General features: G+C 46.7%; 7 protein-coding genes across 7 annotated transcripts; 5 read left to right on the top strand and 2 right to left on the bottom strand.

Annotated features, from left to right (window-relative positions):
- Nucleotides 1–136: 136 nt before the first annotated feature.
- Nucleotides 137–1265, top strand: N7478_008274 (Yip1 domain protein; the record flags this gene model as incomplete). The annotated part of the gene is made up of 4 exons (XM_056924488.1): nucleotides 137–224; nucleotides 310–724; nucleotides 799–948; nucleotides 1016–1265. The coding sequence occupies 4 exons, from the start codon at nucleotides 137–139 to the stop codon at nucleotides 1263–1265; spliced, it is 903 nt and encodes a 300-aa protein (XP_056777214.1).
- Nucleotides 1266–2158: 893 nt separating this feature from the next.
- Nucleotides 2159–5605, top strand: N7478_008273 (uncharacterized protein; the record flags this gene model as incomplete). The annotated part of the gene is made up of 5 exons (XM_056924487.1): nucleotides 2159–2195; nucleotides 2473–4553; nucleotides 4612–5119; nucleotides 5175–5476; nucleotides 5537–5605. 5 exons carry the CDS (start codon nucleotides 2159–2161, stop codon nucleotides 5603–5605), a joined length of 2997 nt encoding a protein of 998 aa, XP_056777213.1.
- Nucleotides 5606–6312: 707 nt separating this feature from the next.
- Nucleotides 6313–7440, top strand: N7478_008272 (D-2-hydroxyacid dehydrogenase family protein; the record flags this gene model as incomplete). The annotated part of the gene is made up of 1 exon (XM_056924486.1): nucleotides 6313–7440. One exon carries the CDS (start codon nucleotides 6313–6315, stop codon nucleotides 7438–7440), a length of 1128 nt encoding a protein of 375 aa, XP_056777212.1.
- A 112-nt stretch (nucleotides 7441–7552) lies between these two features.
- On the bottom strand, nucleotides 7553–8353 carry N7478_008271 (uncharacterized protein; the record flags this gene model as incomplete). Its single annotated transcript, XM_056924485.1, has 1 exon — nucleotides 7553–8353. One exon carries the CDS (start codon nucleotides 8351–8353, stop codon nucleotides 7553–7555), a length of 801 nt encoding a protein of 266 aa, XP_056777211.1.
- Nucleotides 8354–10133: 1780 nt separating this feature from the next.
- On the top strand, nucleotides 10134–10568 carry N7478_008270 (uncharacterized protein; the record flags this gene model as incomplete). The annotated part of the gene is made up of 1 exon (XM_056924484.1): nucleotides 10134–10568. The coding sequence occupies one exon, from the start codon at nucleotides 10134–10136 to the stop codon at nucleotides 10566–10568; it is 435 nt and encodes a 144-aa protein (XP_056777210.1).
- A 5424-nt stretch (nucleotides 10569–15992) lies between these two features.
- On the top strand, nucleotides 15993–19520 carry N7478_008269 (ATP-dependent 3'-5' DNA helicase; the record flags this gene model as incomplete). Its single annotated transcript, XM_056924483.1, has 1 exon — nucleotides 15993–19520. One exon carries the CDS (start codon nucleotides 15993–15995, stop codon nucleotides 19518–19520), a length of 3528 nt encoding a protein of 1175 aa, XP_056777209.1.
- Nucleotides 19521–20194: 674 nt separating this feature from the next.
- Nucleotides 20195–22453, bottom strand: N7478_008268 (Zn(II)2Cys6 transcription factor; the record flags this gene model as incomplete). The annotated part of the gene is made up of 3 exons (XM_056924482.1): nucleotides 20195–20480; nucleotides 20558–21354; nucleotides 21437–22453. The coding sequence occupies 3 exons, from the start codon at nucleotides 22451–22453 to the stop codon at nucleotides 20195–20197; spliced, it is 2100 nt and encodes a 699-aa protein (XP_056777208.1).
- Nucleotides 22454–23790: the final 1337 nt, after the last annotated feature.

The following is a 23790-nucleotide window of genomic DNA, read 5'->3' as shown; positions in this document are numbered from 1 at the left end:
ACACTGCTTCGTACATAACCCCCAGTCCGAATATCTGGACACCCGGCCCTCATCAAGGAGCTTATGCTTCTGCAATCATAATACTTCAAGTCCTCCTACCCCCTTCAATCGAGAATTATACCCCGCGCAAACAATCATGGCCGGTGTGCAATACAGCCAGGCGCACGGCGACCTGCATGACGACGAATCACTCCTGGACGACGACCTGATCGATGCTGAGGACGGTAAGTGTTTATGCGCCCATCGTGGAATTACTCCGTCCGAGTGGTCCTATATTCACAGTAAACTAATGCTCTGCTGCTCATTTAGCGATCGAGGCTGATGACCCCCTACACGAAACATCCGATACAGCCCCTCTCCGAGGCAACATTGATTCCGGCTCCAGCTCGCGAGGTGGTGGTGCATCTGGCTATGGAAACTACCTGACAACCTCGATTCCCGGCGAGGACCGTCGTGCGACCCAAAATACCATCGATGAGACTGTCTGGGCTACCCTGTCGCGCGACATGATGGCTGTCTGGGAAAAGATGCGCCTGGTTCTCTGGCCTAAATATCTCCTGGGAGGCATGATGCAACGCGGTGGTGGTGGTATCAATGATGCTGCTGAGAGAGGCGAGGTTTCTGGATTCGGTCACAACATACGCGGGCTCGTTGGACGTTGGCCGGATGCCGATGTGGTTCTGCAAGGTGGCATGAGTGAAGGACTTCGGGATTGGGATCTGTGGTATGTTGCGATTCGCAAACTTCCTCTATTATGATTTTATGTGTGGATGAAATGACTAAGTCCTTTCCTCGTAGGGGTCCGTTGATCTTTTGTTTGGTCCTGAGTCTGTTCTTGTCTATCGCAAAGGGAGGACAGTCAAATGTGGTCTTCTCTGGTGTTTTCTGCATTGTCTGGATTGGAGAGGCGGCTGTGACTCTTCAGATCAAGCTCCTTGGTGGTAAAATGTAGGTTCCTTCCTCGATCCCACCCCCTGCTAATAAGCTTAATACTAACAACATGCTTCGTCCATAGCTCTTTTTTCCAGTCGATCTGCATTATCGGTTATACCCTATTCCCGTTGGTTATCGCTGCATTGCTCAGTGCAATTGGTCTTCCTACAATCGCCAGAATACCCGTTTATCTTGTTCTCGTGGCTTGGTCGCTAGCAGCCGGAGTCAGCATCTTGGGAGGCTCGGGTGTCCTTCGAAACCGAGTTGGCATTGCAGTATACCCTCTTTTCGTGTTCTACATTGCGATCGGATGTCTATGTTTCATTAGCTAAAGGTGTCTGAGCTTCTCTGTTCACTTTTTTACGATCAACAATAAGCGTTGCTTGGTCTCCGCCGATGCCCAAACTCTCCGCGGAAACAAATCCGTATGAAATTGCAGTACTGACATGTATACATATTTGATTTGCCTTGATTTCCTTTTCTTTCCTATAGTAGCTATTCAAATGATAGAGTGTATCTAACATGCGTTGTCTTGAACTGGTGCCTGGTAAGGGCGTTGCTCAATTAGGCTGTTTTGTTTGTATACCCAACATTTGTCTTCCTTTCACTTTCTCCTCTTCAACTCACCCACGTCGCAACTGCCCACGACAACCCACGATACGCTCCATTCTCATCGTTTTAGTCTTCTTCGAGAATCATTTGCTCTGCTAGATATCTCTGAGTCAAAAAACCGTCTTCAATACACTCGTCAACGCCTAATCGGCTGCTTGCTTCACATTTCAGTGAACAGGCCAATTTTGGTGAAGTGAAGGTTCACGATTTCCTAAACGAGCATTGTAACTTCTAGGCTTCACTCGCAGAGTCACAGCCTGTTCATTCAAACCTGTTGTCATACGCACACATCTCCCAAATCGGTCCAAAACGGACATTGTATTGATTTGTTTTCAATCAACGAATTCTGTGATTCACTATCCGCTGCGGGGCGGAGCGGTGACCCGACCAACGCTATTTTAATCCTCGCCGATTCCCATCTTCCACTCTCTTTTTCTCCCAACCCTATTTCCGCGTCCATCTTTGATTTAGCTGGTCTGAATCGTCTTGGATTCTTTTGTCCGTTCTTTCAATACCACCCTTTCAAGTCTCATACCTCGCCCTCCAGCAGGTATCCATCAACCTCACTTCACAAACCGATACCCATCACTCCTCGGTACTCGAGGTCTGTGTGATGACCTCCACTACGGATCCGGCACCGGCAAGCGGTGGTGAGTACAAAATTTCCTCAAGCGCATTGTCTTGACGATCCCCCGAGAAACGAGAATGTCTACTGGCGACAGCTGCAGCTGTGGGGAGAACAGCGAGGGCATAGGCCAACCACATGCTCAAGGATTCTGTGGAGAACCGTTGGTTGCTACAGCTTCCCAGCCGCGCATAATCCCCCACACACTTGCTCGCTTGCGCCATGACTCTGTTCCTTGCGCTTTTAACACTCTCTTCTTGAATTTGCGTTTGCAGCAGCTAATTACCTCACTTCTATTCCAGTGACCGGACAACCTCAATCCCCACCTTCTGACAACGATAGCGGCGAACGCCCCGTCCGAAAGCAACTCAAAGAAACGTCCATCAAGTCTGCTCCTACCACCACCGAAGAACATGGCAACGGCCGTAAGCGTTCCTTCGAAGACTCCCGCGACGAGCCCGACTCCCGCGACGACAACGGCGACAACGGCGAAAGCCGACGAAAGAGATCCCGAGACTGCACACCCCTGGATGATACTGAAATTACTACAAGCCTAAACGCAAGCGCTAGCGCAAAATCCGAAAATGTGAGTGCACTTAACCCCATGGATTCCCCTTTGGCAGACCCCCTGGATACTGCCGAAAAAAACACCTCCCCTGGACCCAAAACTGGACTACTGGAGCATGAATTGTCGGAAAATCGCCCTGTTCCAAAATCACCAACTTTTCAAACCGATTGCACGTGGAAACCGACAAGCTGGATTCCTTATGATGATCCTGTCATCTCCAATGCCTGGCTCGAATTGTTGAGCAAGAAGGCAGATCCTATTTTGAATGGCAGCAGCTCCGAAAGCGATGAAACTTCAGAATGCACGGAGCTGGATCCTGAGATCCTCCCGGACAGCGAGGATGAACAATCTGAGTGGAGTAATGAATCTGATGAGATCAACGAACCCATCGACTCGCCGGTGTATCCGCACGCTCATGAACTTTATGGATCGAATGTCACCGAGTCGACTGCGCGCGCTCAATCGCCACCTCTTGAGTTGTCGCATATCTCGATTGAGTCTGGATCTCGTGCTCAATCTGCTCTTCCAGTCAAACCCAATACACTCTTTGGATGCAGCTCCCACCATGAACAACTTCCCCATCCTGATTGCTTTAATCTTGGCTACTACGACGATTGCTATCCACCGTCCGAGCCGCTTCATATTCATTCCCCTGCTCAAGTTGGCTCCAGCAGTGCGCCGTACTGTCCTCCGGAATATTTTGATCTTGACGACGACAACTACCATCCACGATCCGACTCGGATCATTCTTCTGTTCGAGTTGAATCTCACGGTGCGCAGTGCTCTGAGTCTGACGATGACGACTGTGTTTATCTACGAACCGAGCCAGTTAAACATCCTTCTAAAGTTCGTTCCAATGGTGTGCCGTGGTGTCCTCCCCCTGAATGGGATAGCCCGCGCAGCCCTGTCCGATTGGATAATGTCAACCTCGAACGTCTCGAGTTGGCTGAAACCAACTCTGGGCATCAACGCTATCCCTCAGCTTCTTGTCACCCTCCCGAAGCTGTCCGCAATCCGCAAGCTGCTCCTGCCCTAATGCCACTCTTTTGTTTCGCTGGATACGCTCCTCAACCTATCTGGACTGGACCCTCTAAACTGCAGACCCAATATCCTTCATATTCGGATTCGCAATCCGACGGTCTAGGGATACCCTACCCACCTGATCTTTTTGATCCTCTCGATGCCAAATATGACCCCGCCACACTCGAAGCGGATTATGGTACTCCGCGAATCTGCAGTGGGCTAGCGATAAGCAATGCTGGATTCGGTGACTCTTCAAATTTCCTATCCCAGGAACCCGTGCAATCGTCATTGGATCTTTTACCAGAACATCTCTACGACCAAGCTTCGGATTATTCGGAGCTGGACATCTTCCCCCCTGGTCCTTCCGATCATGACGATTCCATTATTTTTAAAGTAGAATACGATGAACAGCCCTCGACTCCCTCCGAAGAGCCAAGTGCCCATTTCTCTTCTGAGAAAGAACTTTCCAGCCCACATACCCCATCAATGACAGACCTGGAAAAAAAAGATAATGAGAATAATAACACCAACGCAAAATTACAGGACCCCAAACGATCGACGACGACCGATACCCCATCTAGTACCATAGACGATGAATCCTTCAAGGCATTGAACAAAAAAAGAAGCCTTGAACAACTCGAAGATTCCGGTACCAAGAACGATACAAAGAACGATCCAGTACAAGAACCCACGTCCACTAGTCCCGCCAATGCGAAATCTACAACCGATGGAGAACGAGAGAAGAAAAGACACCGTGATAATTCACAGGAGCGAGAAATCAAGAATGAAAACGTATGCACATCCAGCTTCACCCTTCCCTTTTGTGTTTAATTTTTCTTCTTCTCCGCAGGATACTAACAACCCCATTTCTCACCAACAGGCATTTGCCGCAAGTGCATTTGGAAAGGCAGCAGCAGCTTCTCCATTCGCCTCCCTAGGGTCTACTAAAGACTCTGCAGATAAGCCAGCCTCCGCCTCGCCATTCGCCTCTTCTAGCATGGCTGGCTTCGCGGGTTCTGAAAATTCTCCATTTGGTACATTAGGAGCTTCGACTCCTTCTGTTTTCAAGCCTGCCGCCACTGGAACAAGCAGCTTTGCCGCCCCCTCCACAACTTCTGGCTTCGGCGCCCTGGGAAGTGGGTTTTCAGGAGTTGGCGGGGGTTTTGCAGCTGCAGCAAAACCTGGCGGCTTGACCAGCTTCGCTTCCAGCAATGCCCCAGCAACTCTGGGTACAACCAAGACCAAGACATTTGGCGCGGAAGACTCCGAGGGCGACGACAGCGATAACAATGACGATGAGGAAGAGACAAATACCTTTGAAGCGGCGAAAACCGATGAACGTTTCTATGAACAAACCAGTATGTACCATCGGCATTCTCATACATGCCCAACTTACTAACCCTGAGTTCTCAGTTGAAACTGGCGAGGAAGAAGAAGTTACTGTCTTCTCATGCAAGGCGAAATTGTTCAGCTTCGTCAACAAGGAATGGAAGGAGCGTGGCATTGGCACTTTCAAACTCAATGCTACACAAACTGACGACGGCTACGCAAATGGACGTATGATTATGCGTGCTGATGGAGCCATGCGTGTCATGCTCAATAGTCCCATCTTCTCGGGAATGAACTATGGTGACAATGATAACAATACCCCAACTACGAAACAAATTCTGCTTACTGGCAACGAGGAGGGCCGCAGAGTTCCTATGCTGCTTCGCGTAAGTGATATTTCTACCGTCGCTACTGATATCCAAAAACTTGACTGACATTTCTCACAGACTGGGAGTGAGGCCCTGGCCCAGGAACTCCATGAACATATCAAAGGATTGTTGGGCAAGTCCGACTGAATTGATCGACGATGAGAGTTTAAGATGAGGAATGAAGACATGCAAAGAGTACACTGGGGTTAGGTGCATGTGGAGTTTAGTTTCTGTGATGCCTCGGTGTAGCATATTAACACCTGGTGGGCATTGTCTGATTATTAGCGATCATCAATCAAGTTAATTATTTACACTGAACTTAGATTTAGCATGAAATTCTACACTTCTTGCAACTTGCTACTCCGACCTGCTATTCATTTGGAACTGTAATACCTATGCTTGAACCGACTTGGCGTGCTATGAACTGGATCGTATTCGTGGGCACGCTGTAAAAATAATTTGTTTCGTCCAGATCTATCAATTAAAAGCTTAGGTGTTAAATTGAAGTGTCAATCATCTCGACGCTCAGATCGCCATCCATCATGCTATGTCCGATCTCGCCACTACCAACCGCTGATGCTCCTCTCCTTTCCGAAACTCGCACTCCCCACTATAACTTGAACCACCCAAGCTTACTTTTACAAATGACCTAATTGCGCAACACTGAATTGAATTTATGTGTATCAACCTTACAGTAACATCGGAATCCCTTTGTCTACACCGATTCCACAAGACGTGACTCCACCATGGCACCTCGACTACAAATCCAGCCCCGTTATGTCTTGAAACGACCTCGAGCACAAGAAAAGTTATCAAGAGCCTGTATATGCACATCCAAACAGGATCCAGTCTCCATGGGCCTTCTAGACGACTACCTCAACATATCGCCCGCGCACTTCGCACACATCCCATCATCAAGGCTCTCCTTAAGCGTCTTCAACGATGCCATACCACCATTCTCACACCCAAGAACAACCCAAGAACAAAAGACATCACTAATAACTCGCCTAAAGCCATTCGAGGTCCTATCAACCATGCGCGAGCGCACCCCCTTCCCAGCCTCCTTGCTGGAAGAGCTCCCGAATCTGAAACTTCTTCTGGCAACAGGAACCCAATTCGAGACATTTGATCTTACAGCCGCACGCAAGCTAGGCATCACCGTTGCCGCTGCACCAGGAAAAGGCCGTGTGGACGGTAAGACGATCCCTGGTCGTGCCGTTAGCCCGAAACTCGATATCAAGAAGGGTGGCAGCCACCCCACGACGCAACATGCCTGGGCACTTATACTTGCATTAGCAAGGAATGTGGCTACAGATGACGCGGTGATGAAATGTGCTCACCCTGTCGTGGATAGTACGTGGCAGACCGGCCTTGCGAAGGGGCTTACGGGTTCGACCCTGGGCGTTGTTGGGTTAGGAAGACTTGGTGCGGCGGTTGGCAGAATTGCGGCGTTGGGATTTGGCATGCGAGTTGTCTGTTGGAGCGAGAATCTCACGCAAGAAAGGGCTGATCGGAAAGCCGAGGAGATGGGAATGGATATATATGGGCCTGATGGGACTCGGACGTTTCGAGCTGTCAGCAAGGACGAACTTTTCCGTGAAGCTGATGTTGTCAGTCTGCATTATGTGCTTAGTGAGCGGTCCAGGGGACTTGTTGGAGAGCGAGAAATAGGGGCTATGAAGAGTAATGCTCTTCTTGTGAATACGTCGCGTGGGGCTTTGATTGATGAGGATGCTTTGTATGAGGCTTTGAGTGAGGGTCGAATTGGTGGTGCTGCATTGGATGTTTTTGATCTCGAGCCGTTACCTGTGGATAGTAGATGGCGCTCGAAGGATTGGGGGTTTAATGGACGGAGTCGGTTGTTGCTGACGCCTCATATGGGGTATGTGGAAGATGGGATTATGCATAATTGGTATGAGGAGACGGTGGAGAATCTCGAGCGGTATTTGGATGGAAAGGAGATTCTTCATCGAATTAATTAATGGATTCGTTGATAGAACATCATCATATACAAGTGAATTTACCATCTATCACATTGCTATAAACTGATTGTACAGAGAAAATGGCGACTATCCAGTTTGAACGAAAACAATCTCACTGCTTAATAGCAACCACAAACAGTCGTGGATACTTAAGTAAGACTCGGCCATCGACAGAGGATGGATAAGCCTCCTGCAAACGCTTCAAGTACTCTTTCAAGAATGCCTCCTTCTCTTGAGGATCCAAAGGATCCACGTAAGGTCTGAGTCCCGTCCCCTTCACCCATTCAATAATAGCTTCATGATTTTTGAGAGAATGGTAATAGCTTGTATGGAACAAATTAACCTCCGAAGATAGAGGCTTAAGTTGATCATAAATCTCCTGTGGCGATTGGAAAGTATCACGACCAACAGACTGCAACTTAGTTGCCCACGGTCCACTTTTAGCAGTCTCTCGCATCAATACATGCGAAGGTTCACCCAAGTTATCGGGGACTTGAAACGCAAAGACACCACCGGATGGTTGAGTCGCCATCAGTCTCTTGATGACGTTGATTCGTTCTTCTTTTCCAAGCCATTGAAAGACAGCATTGGAGTAGAAGATATCAACTGGCTTTTGGGGCTCGTAAAAATTCAAGTCTTCGACGCTAAACCCAAGATGCGGGATGGTTGACTTGGCTTTTTTTATCATGTCTGGGGATGAATCAATCCCCACCAGGTGTGCATCGGGGTAGCGGGATTCTAGCACCGCGGTTGAGTTTCCGGGGCCACAGCCTAGATCCACGATTGTCTTGGGGGTCTGTAAAGGAACCCGAGCAAGAAGGTCGCGAGCTGGCTGGGTGCGTTCATCTTTGAATTTCAGATACTGCGTTGCGCTCCAATCGTGCGCGGCGTTGGCAGTTGCGGATGTAGACATGGTGACTCGTGTCTTTGATAATGCGGGGGAAATTCGTTGAGATAGAAGTAGTCTTCTTGTTGACTGTTGAAATAGACAGGACATCACAAAATAAAGTTTTTGGTTTGTGAACAAGCAACGTTAGATCCAGATGTTCAGTGGATACTGGGACTTGGCTCAATAAATAAGCAGGTTCGAGTCATCGGTTTAGGGGGCAACTGAGGAACTGAACTGTGTCGATCACTGTTCAAGCGATTTAGGATGGATGTACCCCTAGACCGGCGAATACTTTCTGTCGAATTACGTTGAAACGGATATGATCCGCTTGTTGTAAAGGTTGCACGGAGGTCCGAAACATGCTCGAATTGTATTGCGGAGTGACTCCGTGTGTGGCGTTGGAATGCCCATTGAAAGCGCCGATAATCGGAGATGGGGTAGACATCGCCGCAACGAAGTTTAATATGCATCTATGCCAACGCGGAGATATCCAGGCAGCCATTCATTTTCTAACACTGGCAGCATTGTGGAAACTACTCAATAGTCTAATATAGCTTTGTAGACAATTGATATACAGCGGTCTTTCAATTCCACGCGCCAGGCCATTTGTTTTATCAAGCCCTAGCAAAACCCGCACCGCGTCCGCTCTCTTCTAATAATTGATCACGTAGACTATCCATTTCAGCTTCCATAGACTCAGTATCATCATAAAAGCTACTGTTCTCAAAATCGATAAGTCACGCATTTTCGTCTCGGATAATGAAGTTGTATCTGTTGACATCTCCATGGAGGATGCCAATTTCATGCAAGCGCTAGAGGCTTGCTTCACAAGAACCTAGATCATTTATATCCGCGTCCCAACCTTCAAGCTTTTCTAATAAAAAGCCAATGACACGGCCATGCTCGTGGATATGACCGAGGAATTTTGGAGCAAGTCCAGTACTCTCCAGCCTTTGATATGCACTAGTTTCTTACGACAAACGAGGCACCTCCCATTCAAACCGGGCCATTTTTGCAATGAGTGGCGATTGATTCGGAATTGAAGACATATCGCCAGAATAGGTAAATTCATACGTGGTGGACGTCAATAGCGCTGTCTTTTCAAGTTAAGACAGTCGATTGAATTGGGATGCCATCGGTCCGCCATGCCCTTGAAGACTTTTTGCTGCAGTTTCATTTTAACCTGCCCGTTTGATGAATCTCAGCCAATGTCTGCTAGATTTCAGGTATTTTTGTCTTGAGGAAATTCGGACAGTGAGCTCAAAGGCATGGAAAGTGTTGAACGATCGAATGTGCCGACTCTGGTAATCAGTTATTTAATCTGGTTTCCAAACAGGATTCTGTATTTAATCGCTATAGTCCATGCTTGAGACATCCATGGAGAGTACCACGGGAAGAGAGAAGACTCGGAGCTCATCTGTAGCCTATCCTGTTTAAAACCGCACTGCCCTGCGTGTCCAGCCGAGACCCACAGTATGATGTCAAGCCGCGAGACTCACATGTCGCACTACTTCAATACCCTATCCTTCGTTGCTGGTTTTGACTTCCGTTCTCTCTGGTCCTAACCGGCCCTTGGTAACACTTCTCACGATTGTCTTGAGAGTTTACTAGAATCATTCTGTCATATTACCCAATTCTTCTTATCCTTAAGCACCGGTACTATGAAAGATGGGACGTACCCACGGTGCCTTTTTTCCTGTAGTCTGCGCCACTCCGCTGAGTAAAGAGGTCAGTATCGTCTTTCCTCTCCTCTTTCCCTCCCTGGCCTTAGCTCGATCCTAACCTCTAGCGAGGTTTGCAGGTAATGGATCGTTTCATTGAGAAAAACAACATTGATAAGGATCAGTGGAATCTTATATTCGTGGACAGCATTGACGACTATTATGATGAGGCATCAGAGGCACCAGTAGAGGATGAAAGCAGCCTAAATTCTCCATTTGCTGGAAAGACGCCTCAAGAATGCCATCAACTACTCTCGAAGCTTGTCAAAGATACAGAGTCGGAAATCATGACTGAATACTTTGCCATTATGGATGAGAGGTCAACAAAAGACGATACTGTCCTACTTGTGTGCGCAGAGAGGGATATTGAGGAAGAAGTCGTGGCCTGGCCGACTGTCCGTGCTACCTTCGAGGTTACGGCTGTCTCGCTAAAGTCTTATCATTCAGGGCACCGCAGTACAGGGGAGGATTCAGAGCGTGCTGAACGTGAACACGACAATGTCTATCGTGCACGGTAATCAACAGATACTGTTAATAAATCTATCTTGATAGACAGTAAGAGCGGAAGGAGTTAAGGGGGAAAATTGCATCGAAATAGGAAGAGGAAGAGTTACTCCCTCCGGCCAGAATCGAATTCTTACAATATCTCGATAACCAGGGCCTCTTAGGCCTTGAGAACCAGTTCATATATCAAATAACTTGCACAAAAACTCTTACAGAAATTGATTGAAGAAGAGAGGTGTGAAGAGGAGTGTACGATCGACATGAGTACTATTCCTTTTTCAAATATGCGCCGGCGCTAAATATTATTTAGCCTAGCCATAACTTGAACCTCGTCAATTCGAATGTGTTTGCACTCGTCTTGAACCTTTGATATCAGCCAGTGAGCCAGCTTTTTACAGTTCTATGACCTATCAGTCCGGATATTTCAAGAAAGCGATCCACCCATTACTCGAGCACATGCGGCCTCTCTATACTACGACCAGGACTCGCCCCGCAATAATATAGAAGGATTTCGAGCCTCAAAACTTCCCTCAAAAGACACTTGTACACTTTTCGCCTCCTGACCACGGTCGAATTAGCTTCAAACAGTTTACTGTTTCAAATATTTAAACTCATGTTGCCTTTTCTCGATATCATATTCTCAAAGATTACGAGTGAAAATATGTATACTAATTTTAGCTATAGGCGTTCTAGGCCTTGAAGACTATAGTATGAAAGAGGACTTCAATTTAAGTCTTACTTATCAGATAAATGCAGCGTATGGAGTCAGTTTTGAGCCTCTTTGTTATTATCCTGGTGATAGTATCTGGGATGCCATGGAACTTGGGATCAGATTTGATGACGACGGTGAAGACATGTATAGTGAGCTGTAATTACTTGAGAATGAGTTATTTACGTTGATCACACAGACGAGAGCTTTAGTACTTCATGGGAACAAACGAGGCTCTTCAAGAAAAAAACTACACCCTTGGGGTTTCATCATGTAGGACTTTGTCATTATATCTACTCTCGTGACGCTGGGATGCTTGACTATGTGGCCGTTTATAGATCCCTGGCGCTATATTAATTATGAATTACTAGTTAAAAAGTATAACCAGTTTAGTACTAGACGCACTTTAGCTGATTTCGAAACTCACGCCTTCAAATTTTAACGTTCTTGTCGGAAATGAGACTGATAAAATACTTTTTCTCCGATACCTAAGATATTCAAGTTACTCCAGATGTGACTCATGCGCTTGCAATGGCTATCCGATTCGTGGAGCTTATTTGTTCAAGCCCATGAGCAAGTTTGTCTTCTATAATTATCAGTATCCAAATATCTGTCATCTGTAATAGTGTCTATAGTTCACCATTAGGTACCTAACAATATGATTCGAGAACATCACTGCAATCACTCCCTAAACAAAAAGTTTGAAATGATACACATTACAGCAAATCAAACAGAAAGAAAAAACTAGATATTAATGCACTGATGCATTATCCCCTTCAAGTTCCCATTAGCCGTGTCTTACCCTACGATCTGGACACCAAACACCACTACCCGCATTTGTTCAAGGCATTGAGCAAAAAAGAAGCCGTGAAATGCGGGTACATAGTCGTGTTTGGTGTCCAGACCGTAAGGTAAGACACGGCTAGTTGGTTAGTTACTTCTTGGCCCAGCCCCACTGCTCACAACTTCCATTTTGCGTTAGACATCATGCCTCGGTGTGGGGCACGGTGCCGAATTCAAGTTGATGTGGGACTATATTGGGGACAGCGGCCACACGGGCAATGCTTCCTATTTCAAATCAAATGATCAAGTAAGAATCGAGTTCTAGTAGATCTTTGGAGTTTAATTATCAATTCGAATTTTACATATATATATGAAGGTAAAGATATTTGGCCTTTTACACATAGAGCATCTTTTGCATTCTGTCTTTCCATCGTGAGTGTCCATCAGGGCTCCTATCAGAACCCTCAATAATCGTGGAGCCATCGAAGACGATCCTCTTTTACCTCTGAACGCCCATTTAAGATACCCGACATTCGAAAAATGACGGTAATAGACCAGGAAATTGATTTCCCAGGAGAAAATGATCACTATCCAGAAGGAGGAATCAAAGCATGGTCTGTTGTTCTTGGGGCTTGGTGCGCCATGATACCATCAATGGGTCTATTGAACACTCTAGGAGCTCTTCAGGCTTGGACGAGTACTCACCAACTCAAGGAGTATTCTGAATCAAGTATTGGCTGGATCTATGGAGCTTATACTTTTTTTTTTTTCCTTGGGGGAGCACAATTCGGTGAGAATATCTTTCGGTATTTCGAAAATTGATCTAGTTGGCCTTGAACTGATCCGGATTTTAGGTACGCTTCTTGATTCTCATGGACCGTTATACATCATAGTTCCTGGTTCGATTGGAATCGTACTTTCATTGGTATTTCTGAGTTTCAGTGAAGGTAAATTCGCCGATTTTCATTATTCCCCGCCCAAAATATTGCGTCTCTCAAGTAAATACAGACACATGCAGGTCTTGAACGGCAATACTAACTTCAAAAAGAGTTTTATCAGATATTTCTTTCTTTCAGTCTATTGGGTGGTATATCGGCTAGTGCTCTCTTCACACCCCCCGTCGCCTCGATAGGTCACTGGTTCAACGACCGCCGCGCTTGGGCAACGGGGGTGGCTTGTACAGCAGGGGCCATTGGAGGCTGTTTGTTTCCTCTCATTATTCTTTATACGGCTCCCAAGATTGGCTTTCCGTGGGCAATCCGGATAATCGCTCTACTGTGTGCAGTTCTATGCTCTATTGCATGTCTCACAATCCGGACAAAACTCCCTCCCGCGAAAACCGTTGCATCCCTGAATTTCAGAGCCCTCGGAGATATCAAATATGCTTCAGCATCGCTTGGCATTTTCCTTGTTGAATTTGCAGTCTTTGTTCCCATAACTTATATTTCATCATACGCACTCGATTCTGGATTAAGTGAAAAGATGTCCTACGCGGTTTTGATATTTCTTAACCTTGGTGCTGTATTTGGACGTTTTATTCCAGGTATATTGGCTGATAAAATAGGTCGATTCAACGTCATGGTTATAAACTGTCTGATGTGCTCCCTATTAACTCTTATCCTTTGGCTGGTCGGTGATTTGAAAATTCATCCTCATAGTCTGGCGATATTAATCACTTACGCGGTATTCTTCGGATTCTTTTGTGGGGCAGCCATAAGCCTTGCTCCGGTTTGCATATCTCAAGTTTGCGAGATACAGGACTATGGCAAAAGGGTTGGTACAACTTGGACATTGGTCAGCTTCGGCACCCTCGTTGCTATTCCTATCGCTGGGGCTATCAAGCAAAGCACAGGTAGTTATTACGGTCTGATCAGTTTTGGGAGTGCTTTGTATCTCTCGTCTACTGTTGCTTTTGCTGTGTCTCGTGGTATTTGCAAAGGTTGGAACTTGTATGCAAAATTTTAAGATTTTAATTAAAATGCATTATGGTTGATCATTGTTCCTATCTTAAAACTTATGTCATGTTAATCAATCGCCATTCTCTGCATTCAATGAAGGCGATGGGTGAGAGAGACCCGACACCCGACATTCGACGACTTCTAAATCTCTCCAATGGAGCTCTGTCAAATTGAGATAAGCACACACTAACTTTTGACTATTGTCATAGAATCTCTATCGACTGGCCTTCATATTCTCCTTCTCCGCTTCTGACAAGTACCTCTGTCTCCCCGCTCTACAGCTCCTCATTTCGTTCCACCAAGATTGAGCCCACTGACATTCCCGGAAATGAGACATGAATTCATCATCGGAAAAAACTTTTCGTAGGCCATAACTATTATCAGGAGACCTTGATGAATACTGTTGACAGCCTTTACAGGATCGTCCACGTTCAATAACACCTGATTCGACGTCAAAGTAGGGCAAAGCGGTAGCTACCATGTAACGTAATGATTCCTTCTCTTCTGTCTTTACTCTGCGTCTGAAGTGGAACATTGATGGCTTGCGCTCCGACAGAGAAAAACTACGAACAGCTTCTATTGGCACTATCTCGAGCCTTCTTTCACATCGCACCTGATATTCTGTGTATTTACTCGGCAGCGATCTGACAATCGGCAGCAGATTGTAAATGTCACTTCCAGGCTTCATCTTGAAGCGTCTTTTAACGGCAGCAATAGTTAGAGTCGAAGGAATGTGGTCGTCCCGAATGCAAGAGAAGCAACATCTCGTAAGTGATGGAAGGAAAATAAAGCCACCAAAGAAGCCACAGACGGAACAGTCTCTCGTACAGAAAGTTGTGTATAGATCGGGTAATGTGAACCATGATGCAATACTTGTTTTGAGAATGACAAAAAGAGCCTTGTAAGCATGTGTCACAATTGTTTCAAAACCACGAGCTGTTTTTACAATTTGCCGAGCGCGGCGATTGGCATGGCGGAAGTTAAACAAAGACCGTATATCAAGCAAGAGAAATATGTCACGAAGAATCTCGAGTGGCAATGACTCAAGATTTCCAAGAGTTGACGAAGTAGTATCATGAGATTGAAGAAGAAAATCCCGCATCTCCTCGTGGTCAGGGAATGCTGGCAGCTGTGGGTCGCCAATGATATTACTTCCTTTAGCAACGCATAGCTCAAAGAAACCGAGATAAAATGTAGTATCATCGAGTATCTCCGCTTTTTCTGTATCGGAATACGCGCAAGCTAACGATGTCGCTTTCCCTGATACCATTTTTGGACGCGAGAAATATTGTCGGATGCGAAAAGCTGTATCTTCCGAGATTTCTATTAAAACGCCAATGGATACCAATATCGTAAGATGATCTATTTTCGAGAGGATAGAAGAGGTTTTCCTATGATATTTCAGTAGAGTCTGGTGTCTTAGGCAATATAAAGCTCCTTCATGCCCACATTTTGGTGTTGGTCATTCACTAGTCCGGAGCCAATAGAGGCGCGCATTCGTGGGGATTTAACCTCGCTGGGGGAGATATAGGGAGCAAGGATCAGGTAGGTAGGGCCCCAAGCAATGTGGTAATGAGGACACGAAAAGTTACATATGTCAGGGATGTTCAAGTTGGCTGTCTCATGATTGAAGGGTTGAAATGTTGTGGCCAAAGATAGGGGAAATGTCACAACAGACTAGTAGTTCGCCCCGGGCTAGAGGAAACATCGGATCCACTGTATTCCACCTATGACATATATACACTCTCTTCAGTTCATTCATAGTATCAAAATGCCTCAATTAGTCGGTAAAAAAGGTAGGATACATTTCTCTTGTACATCCATGGATTATTTTATTTCACTTGCCATTTTGGGTTATATTCATTGGGGTCATGTGATCTCGCGTTTTCTGGAGCCAAGATTATCAAGCTCCGTGAACCCTTGCATCTTCATATTCTCGGTTCTTGTCGAACAAAAGCCTTGAATACACTCGCGATGGAGCCATCAATATGACAGACAACTTCTTAAATACCTCCGATCATGCCAATGTTCTCAAACGCAAACAACCCCAGAAAAACGACGAATGGGCCACCGGACCCGCCGCGGCGGCATCCTCGACGGCATCCTCGAACGCGTATCTAGAATCAACCAGTGCAACGACATCTACAGAATCTCGTCAAAATACACCGGAATCGCAGACCTCGCAGGATACGCAAAACAAAAGAAAAAAGCCCACGCAAAGCAAAACGAAGGCTCCGAAAAAGAAAGCCCCCTCCACCCCTTGGCCAGATGCGCTTCAACGCCTGTCGAAGACCCACCGCGCCCTCAATCTCGTCTATACTTTCTGCTGCACGCGTAAACACTTCGCAACTACATTCGATAATATCAAGCAAGCCGTCCAGGCACAGTTAGGTCAAGGCCAAGAAGTCACAATTGAAGATGTTGCGAGAGTTAAGGCGTTGATCCCACATGCAGTGCGGTTCGAATATGTCGATGAAGCGCGGCTAGAGGTCATGACTGTTGGAGAAAAAGACACCAGTGACTACGAGTTGAAACACAATCGTACTTTTGGTACTTCGGAAGACTTGAGCGTGGATAATTCAGGTCATAATGACAACCTGGACATAAAACGAGATGTGCTATTATTCGAATTCCTCGATGGAGATCTCAAGCGAGAGATCCTGAATCCTAAAACGGGAGAGCCAACTAAACCTTTCCGTCGAATGAAAGATGAGGACTTGAAAATGCCAGTCTACAGTCAAAAGCAGATGCTGAAACTCATTGAAAAGCGAAACAATAAATTTTCTGATGCTATCAATGCATTTTTGGTCCGTTGCGAAGATCAGACTATTGACCCCGTTCTCTTGCTGGAACAAGAGAAAGATACATTCATTCCTACACCTCCTGGGAGCGGAACAAATACTCCCGCTGCATCGAAGCCCCCAGCTACTATTCCAAAGGAGCGCAAATCGATTGCCGAAATCGTTGCAGAAATTCGAGATATGGAGTGGTATCATGCCCAGATCGTCCCAGAAGGTCACCGAGTATTTGACGCTCAATCCCCTATTTATGGCGATTTGAAGTTCCAGCTCTCGCAAGATCTCGTTAATGCCTTGTACAATACAAGAAACATTACTCAACTATATTCTCATCAGGCGGAAGCGATCAATCATCTTTATGATGGTCATAACGTCATCGTTTCTACCTCAACAAGTTCCGGGAAATCACTGATCTACCAGATTCCTATGCTTCATGAGCTGGAAAAGGATCCCGATAGCAGGGGAATGTACATTTTCCCTACTAAAGCTTTAGCACAAGATCAAAGAAGGAGTATGATGGACCTTCTGCAATATATGACCGCCTTCCAGCATACAATGGTTGAAACCTTCGACGGTGACACACCCATGGCAAGTCGCAATCTCATTCGCGATGAAGCACGGATCATCTTCACCAACCCGGATATGTTACATGTTACTATCTTACCTCAAGAAAATGCCTGGCGCACATTTTTGAAGAACCTCAAATTTGTGGTCGTTGATGAGCTTCATGTCTATAATGGGCTATTTGGATCCCATGTTGCGTTTGTGATGCGGCGTCTTCGCAGAATTTGTGCTGCGGTGGGCAATCGACATGTGAAATTCATATCTTGCTCTGCTACCGTTTCGAATCCAGAAACGCATATGAAGTCTATCTTCGGCGTACAAGATGTGAAACTTATAGATTTTGACGGCTCTCCGTCGGGTCGTAAGGAATTTATCTGCTGGAACACTCCATTCAAAGATCCAGCAGACCCAAGCTCTGGGCGCGGTGATAGCGTCTCAGAGACGGCACGACTCTTCTGCCAATTGATTCTCAGAGGTGTTAGAGTGATTGCTTTTTGCCGAATCAGGAAACTGTGCGAGGTTCTTCTTCAAGCTGTTCGAAACGAATTCAAGGCTCTCGAGCGGTCCGAAATTGGTAAAATGGTTATGGGCTACCGAGGCGGATATAGTCCTCAAGACCGTCGCCAGATTGAGCGAGAGATGTTCGAAGGGAAGTTAATGGGCATCGTAGCCACCAATGCCCTTGAACTGGGCGTTGACATCGGCTCTTTAGACGCTGTCATCACCTTGGGATTTCCTTATTCCATCTCCAATCTACGTCAGCAAAGCGGCCGTGCAGGAAGACGTAACAAGGACTCTTTGTCCGTCTTGGTTGGGGACAGATATCCAACAGATCAGCACTACATGCAAAATCCGGACGAAATTTTCACCCGGCCCAACTGTGAGTTACAGGTCGACCTAGCCAACGAGCTCATCCTAGAAGGCCATATCCAATGCGCCGCTTTTGAGGCACCTATTCGCCCAGATGAAGACCAAATCTACTTCGGTGAACAACTCTACGCAGTAACAGCCACACGCCTCGTGAAAGACAACATGGGCTTTTATCACTGCCATGAACGATTTCGACCACAGCCTTCCCGCTGCGTCTCGATCCGCGATACAGAAGACCACCATTTCGCCGTGATCGACACAACCAACAACCGCAACGTGGTCCTTGAAGAAGTCGAGGCCTCGCGCGCCTTCTTCACAATCTACGAAGGAGGTATATTCCTCCACCAAGGCGAAACATACCTAGTCCAGGAACTAAACACAGAACGCTTCCTTGCCCGCGTTACCCGTGTCCACGTCGACTGGAGCACAATGCAACGCGACTTCACAGACATCGACCCCATAGAAACCGAAAGTATGCGAATGATAACTACGGATCCATCTGGCAACCGTGCATTCTTCGGCGCCGTCCAAATTCACGCCGTCGTATACGGGTTCTTCAAGATCGACAAGCGAGGCCGTGTCCTCGACGCAGTAGCAGTCGATAACCCCCCAATCGACATATTGACAAAAGGAATGTGGCTCGATGTCCCATCAAAAGCAATGGAAATCCTCAAATCACACAAACTGAACATCGCAGCCGCCATTCATGCCGCAGAACACGCAGTGCTCTCTCTCCTTCCCTCCTTCGTCATCTCCTCCCCCGGCGACGTCCGTACAGAATGCAAAGTCGCCAAAAAGGAACTCGGTCGTTCGCTCCGTGTAGCTAATGAGGCCTCTTCGTCTGAGAGGAAGGAGATTCAGAAACTTCTCCAGCCACCTGCTCGTCAGAGACCGGCTCGTCTTACCTTTTATGACGCGAAGGGTGGATCTTGTGGGTCCGGAATCGCTAGTAAGGCATTTGAGTTTATTGGATTACTTCTTCGGAGGGCTGTTGCGCGTATTGAGGCGTGTACGTGTCTTTCTCCGCAGGGTTGTGTGGAGTGTGTCTGTGATGAACGGTGTAAGGAGATGAATGTTGTTATGAGTAAGGCTGGTGCTGGTGTTATTTTGAGATGTTTGCTTGGTTGGGATGTGGATGTGGATGCGTTGCCGTGGGGTGAAGATGTTGATGGGGAGGAATTTGGTGGTGGTGCTGGTGAATTGGCGGGTGGGTTGGAGACTGTAATCCGAGCTGGGGAGATTCCGTGGAAGGCTGGCTGTAGTGCTAGTGAGAGGGAGGGTTGATGTTGATTCAATCTTCCCTCCGTGCACTCATTCTATTTGTTTGTATATTATTGACCTTGGAAAATTCCAGCTTGGGCTGTAAATAGCTTTCAGTTGAATATTAGAATATGTCCACGGATGGGATGGGCTGTTTCAAACTTGAACATCATGACACTTTGTTTCCTCGTAGGACCTTGATCAATAAAGTTGTGATTGCAGTCGATCTATTCCTCATCCCACCGTCTAGGCGCAAAAAGAGATATAATAAAGAAAAGCGAAACTAGCGCGGTTCGCAAAGGAATCACCCCAAGAAATGCGATTTACGTCTTTTCTTTTCCAATAATGAAATGTCCGGACAATGGGTATATATAATAAATTTACACGTCAAGTCATGACCGAGGAAGTGCCCAGGTGGACAACATGGACAGGAATAGCATAGGATATCAAGATAAGGAGGGTAATCGCGAGCGGAGTTGGTATCAAAGTGGGTATACATGAAGGTCAAAAGAAAAAGGAGAGGATGTGGGTGAGGTAAGGAATGCAGATGATTGGGTAAGGAATAGGATAGGTAGTTTGCTTTGAGCAGGGTTTGAAGCTGAACCGATCATCGGAGTTGTCCGTTGGTTGTATGGTTGAGTTGGTATTCAACTGCGCGAGGCGTTTTCGGGGATCGATAGACGAAGCGTATGGTTGGCCTAGTAGAGTCCGCTTTGACTACCACCTTGGCTGCCACCCTGACTACTACCAGGACTCAGTTCGTCACCCTCGTCATTCATATTAAGGGACCAGAACATCGACTTCATGTCGCGCACGTTGGAGCGGAAGTCATCGCGTGGCTGCTTTAGGCGATCATCGGTCATATTACGGATATCGCGAATAAGATCTGAGAGACCTTCGTCGTTCGGAAGCCACCAATGGTTTAATTCAGGTAATTGCCAGATAGCGGAGAGGAGTGCGCGGAATTTAGGCTGCAAGATGTAGCTATAGGGAAAGAAAAGAATTAGTAACTCGTAACCACCCCTGGGGTAAATGAAATATCCACCGGCCCATGGACTTACCCGGATTGCTCCATCTGGGCGATCTTGCGCCGAGACCACATCTGATTCTTGATGTCTCGGGGAAGAAACATGCTGGTTATTCCAATACTATTCTTGAACCCGATTAAAGCGCCGTTCCCTTTATCTCCCCAACGATCGATTGTCTCCATTAATTGGGCCTGTTCCCATGCTAGATCTGTCACGTCTGTTTGGGGAGGTTGTCGCAGCGCTGACATTGTTTGGTATTTGTACATCAGTTCTGTAGAAAGGAGATCAATCCAGATATAGTTTGCGTCCCAGAGAGCTTCTTTGTGTATCCGTCCTGGAACATAGGGGTCCACGATATCATCTTCTGTCAAGGGTTGTTTATCGGGATACTCGCGGACAGTGTACTCAGAGTCATCGAAAGCCCTCATTATATCCTTTGCTCTCTCGATTGTTTGGCCGAGGAGTTCGTTTTGAACGACAAATTCTTCGAAGGGGATCATTCCTTGAGATAACTTGGCGTAGAGCGAGGCCATATCTAAGCCGAATCGGCGATTAATGGAAGCGACTAGTTCGAGCTGTTTTCGTGCATCGGATGGGTAGAGTGCGGCTTGATCTGCGTCAAATTGTTCTTTGGTGAGATACCACTCTCGACCGAGTATAGCTTCTGTGCCGGCTAGAATTCCCGCGACGACATCGAAGCGTGCGTACCAGAGGAAAATGTTGGTGTGTAGTTCGTTTAAGTTGGCGGATTCAGGTGTGAGAAGTTCTCGCATTAAGGCGTGGGCGGCTTGGTGGTGATCTATTAGGTTTACCCAGTCTCCAATGTATTCCTGTGAAATTGAGTAGTGTGATTAGCGGGGATTTCTCAAGGTGTAACGGAAACAAGGGGTCTCGGAATCAGTCAGTCAATACCTCGAATGTAGTCAAGACCAGAACAGTGCACAGGGTTGCTTCACTGTGCTCCTCTCCAGATCCGAGTGACTTTCGTAAACAAGTCAGGGCTTTATTATAATATTTTAGGAATGTGTATAGTTTCCCGCCGGGACTCTGTATTGTGTGGTGGTAGGCTGCGAAGCCCACGAGAGCATATAGCAAAGGGTCATATTGTAGAGCAAGCTCGATAATGCTGTGGTGAATGAAGGTAAAACTGCCTCGTCTTAAGAAGAAATGACCCGGGGTGATGAACTCTTGATAAAAATTGAGATAAAATCTCACATCCTCAGGTAATCGTGCCGCATTGAGCATATCAGCCGTCGACTGCGTCACACTCGCCGACCGCACGCTCACCGACTCAAATCGCGACGACGACTCCGTAGAAGGGGAGCTACCAGGATCCATATAAAACGAGCCCGATTCGGAAACTGTCTTCAGGCTAGGTTTTTGCAATGACTGCCCGCTTTGCGTCCTATGCAGATCAGGCCGAGTCTGGCTTGTGACGCTAGACGGCGAGGGTCGCGAACCCTGCCCGGCGGCACTATCGGTTTCATCTTCATCGATAATTGGTTCCAAGGCATTGATCTCCTCCGTCTCGATTTTCCCAGAAGAATCACTTCCCTGAGAAGGCGGGCGCGCACCACGCCCCTTGGCCGAGGTACGAGCGCTAACCTTGGACGAGCTAGATGTGGGGGACGGATAGACACAATCACGATTTCCTTTCCGGCAGCGTTCGCACATAGGGCGAGATTCATCGCATTTGATCCGGCGAGCGCGACAGGTAAAGCATCCACTCCGGGTGCGTTTATGTTTCTTTTGGTCCGAGATAGGGTGGAGTAAAGTTGGTTGCTTTGAATATGACGGGGTAGGCACGGTTATTGGCGCGGCGGAGGGATCATGCCAAAAGGCGAGGTTTTCGGGATATTGGGTTGCGCCGAACATTGAGTAGGCGGACATGCTTGGATCCTGTTGCATTGAATCGAATAAGCCCGCCATAGTGGCTTGGGACTGGTGATATGAGGAATCCATAATGGTTCGTCCCAGTAGTTAAGCTCCGCGCAGATCTTCCCCCCCGCATGGAATATTAGCGTGAATCTCCCGATAATTGCATCATCGGGAAAAGGGAAAAGGGAAAGGGGAAAAGGGCGCGGGCCAAGTTTTGTCCTTGGAAGATAATCTTATAAAGTAAAGGTTTTTTTAGGGACATTGGAAGTAGAAGTACGGAGATGTATTATGTGTGGGGAGTGTGTGTAGGGGGTGGAGTGAGGTTCGACCCAGACTATTGGATCCAGGATGTGCGGAGATTAAAGAGAACCAGAAAACCTTCTGCGTTTGGGAGAGTCTTTTTTGATTTAATTGATATTTTATTCTGTTTTCTTTTTCTCTATTTTTCTAGATATTTTCCAGATTTTTATTATTCCTTTTATGCATAGCATGGATGATCTGAGTTGGAGTGCTATTTTAGTATGCCGAGACCAATGAATCATGATCGGCGTATGGCAATACGAACCCAGCAGAAAAGGGGAGTTATGTGTAGGCTGGAACGGTCAAATAGGAAAACAGTGATTTTTCTATATTTCCTATCACCTCAGCTGATTCAGGAACTACATCCTCCGCGCTATTGAACTTTTTGGTTCTTCTTGTCTTGTACGGCGGAGAAGAGCGGAGGTCGTGGAGCCCACGCAGAATTTCTAATCTGGTCGAGTTGCTCCGTCCTTTGAATTAATTAGAAAATATAGAAAATTAAAGCAATCAATCTAGCACAGAAAAAAGAAACTGATCCGCACGTCGTAGTGAGGTTGTACTGAGTTATGGCCCCTTTCTTCCCCACTCTCGAGGATCTGCCACTTGGGCTTATTTTTATCCTTAATATTCTCCCACTGGTCTCTCTCTCTCTCGGAGTAGACGGCATGAGCAATAAGAGTGGCTAGTATATTCACTAATTCCTGACTAAACTAACAAAATATTTAATATTTATATAAATTAAAAAAAGGGGGCCGGAACTCTTTCTTCTCTCGTTTTTTCTTTTCTGGATGACGATCCCTTCTACGTACTAGCCACAGGGGAAAGACAAGGTGATATCACCGGTTTCCATTTTCTACACAAGGTTTGTGGCTCGAGCCCCGACTATCCGGCTCCATACTTATTGGAGGAATAAGTGCTGTAATGCAGCCTATATGCACCCTGAATGAAGAAGGGGGGCCGATCCTGTATGATCAAAGCGCCTGTCATCCTCCGACTGGCAGTCCAGATTATGATGCTGCAAGCTGAGAGCCACTCGGGCCATTTTATTCGAATGGAACAATTCCAATGCTGATCATGGTGATCATGGG

The sequence above is a fragment of the Penicillium angulare genome (genome assembly GCF_028827245.1).
Source record: "Penicillium angulare strain IBT 27051 chromosome Unknown utg000005l_segment0_segment0, whole genome shotgun sequence".
Taxonomy (NCBI): Eukaryota; Fungi; Ascomycota; class Eurotiomycetes; order Eurotiales; family Aspergillaceae; genus Penicillium; species Penicillium angulare.
This window is presented reverse-complemented; position numbering and strand designations above follow the sequence as displayed.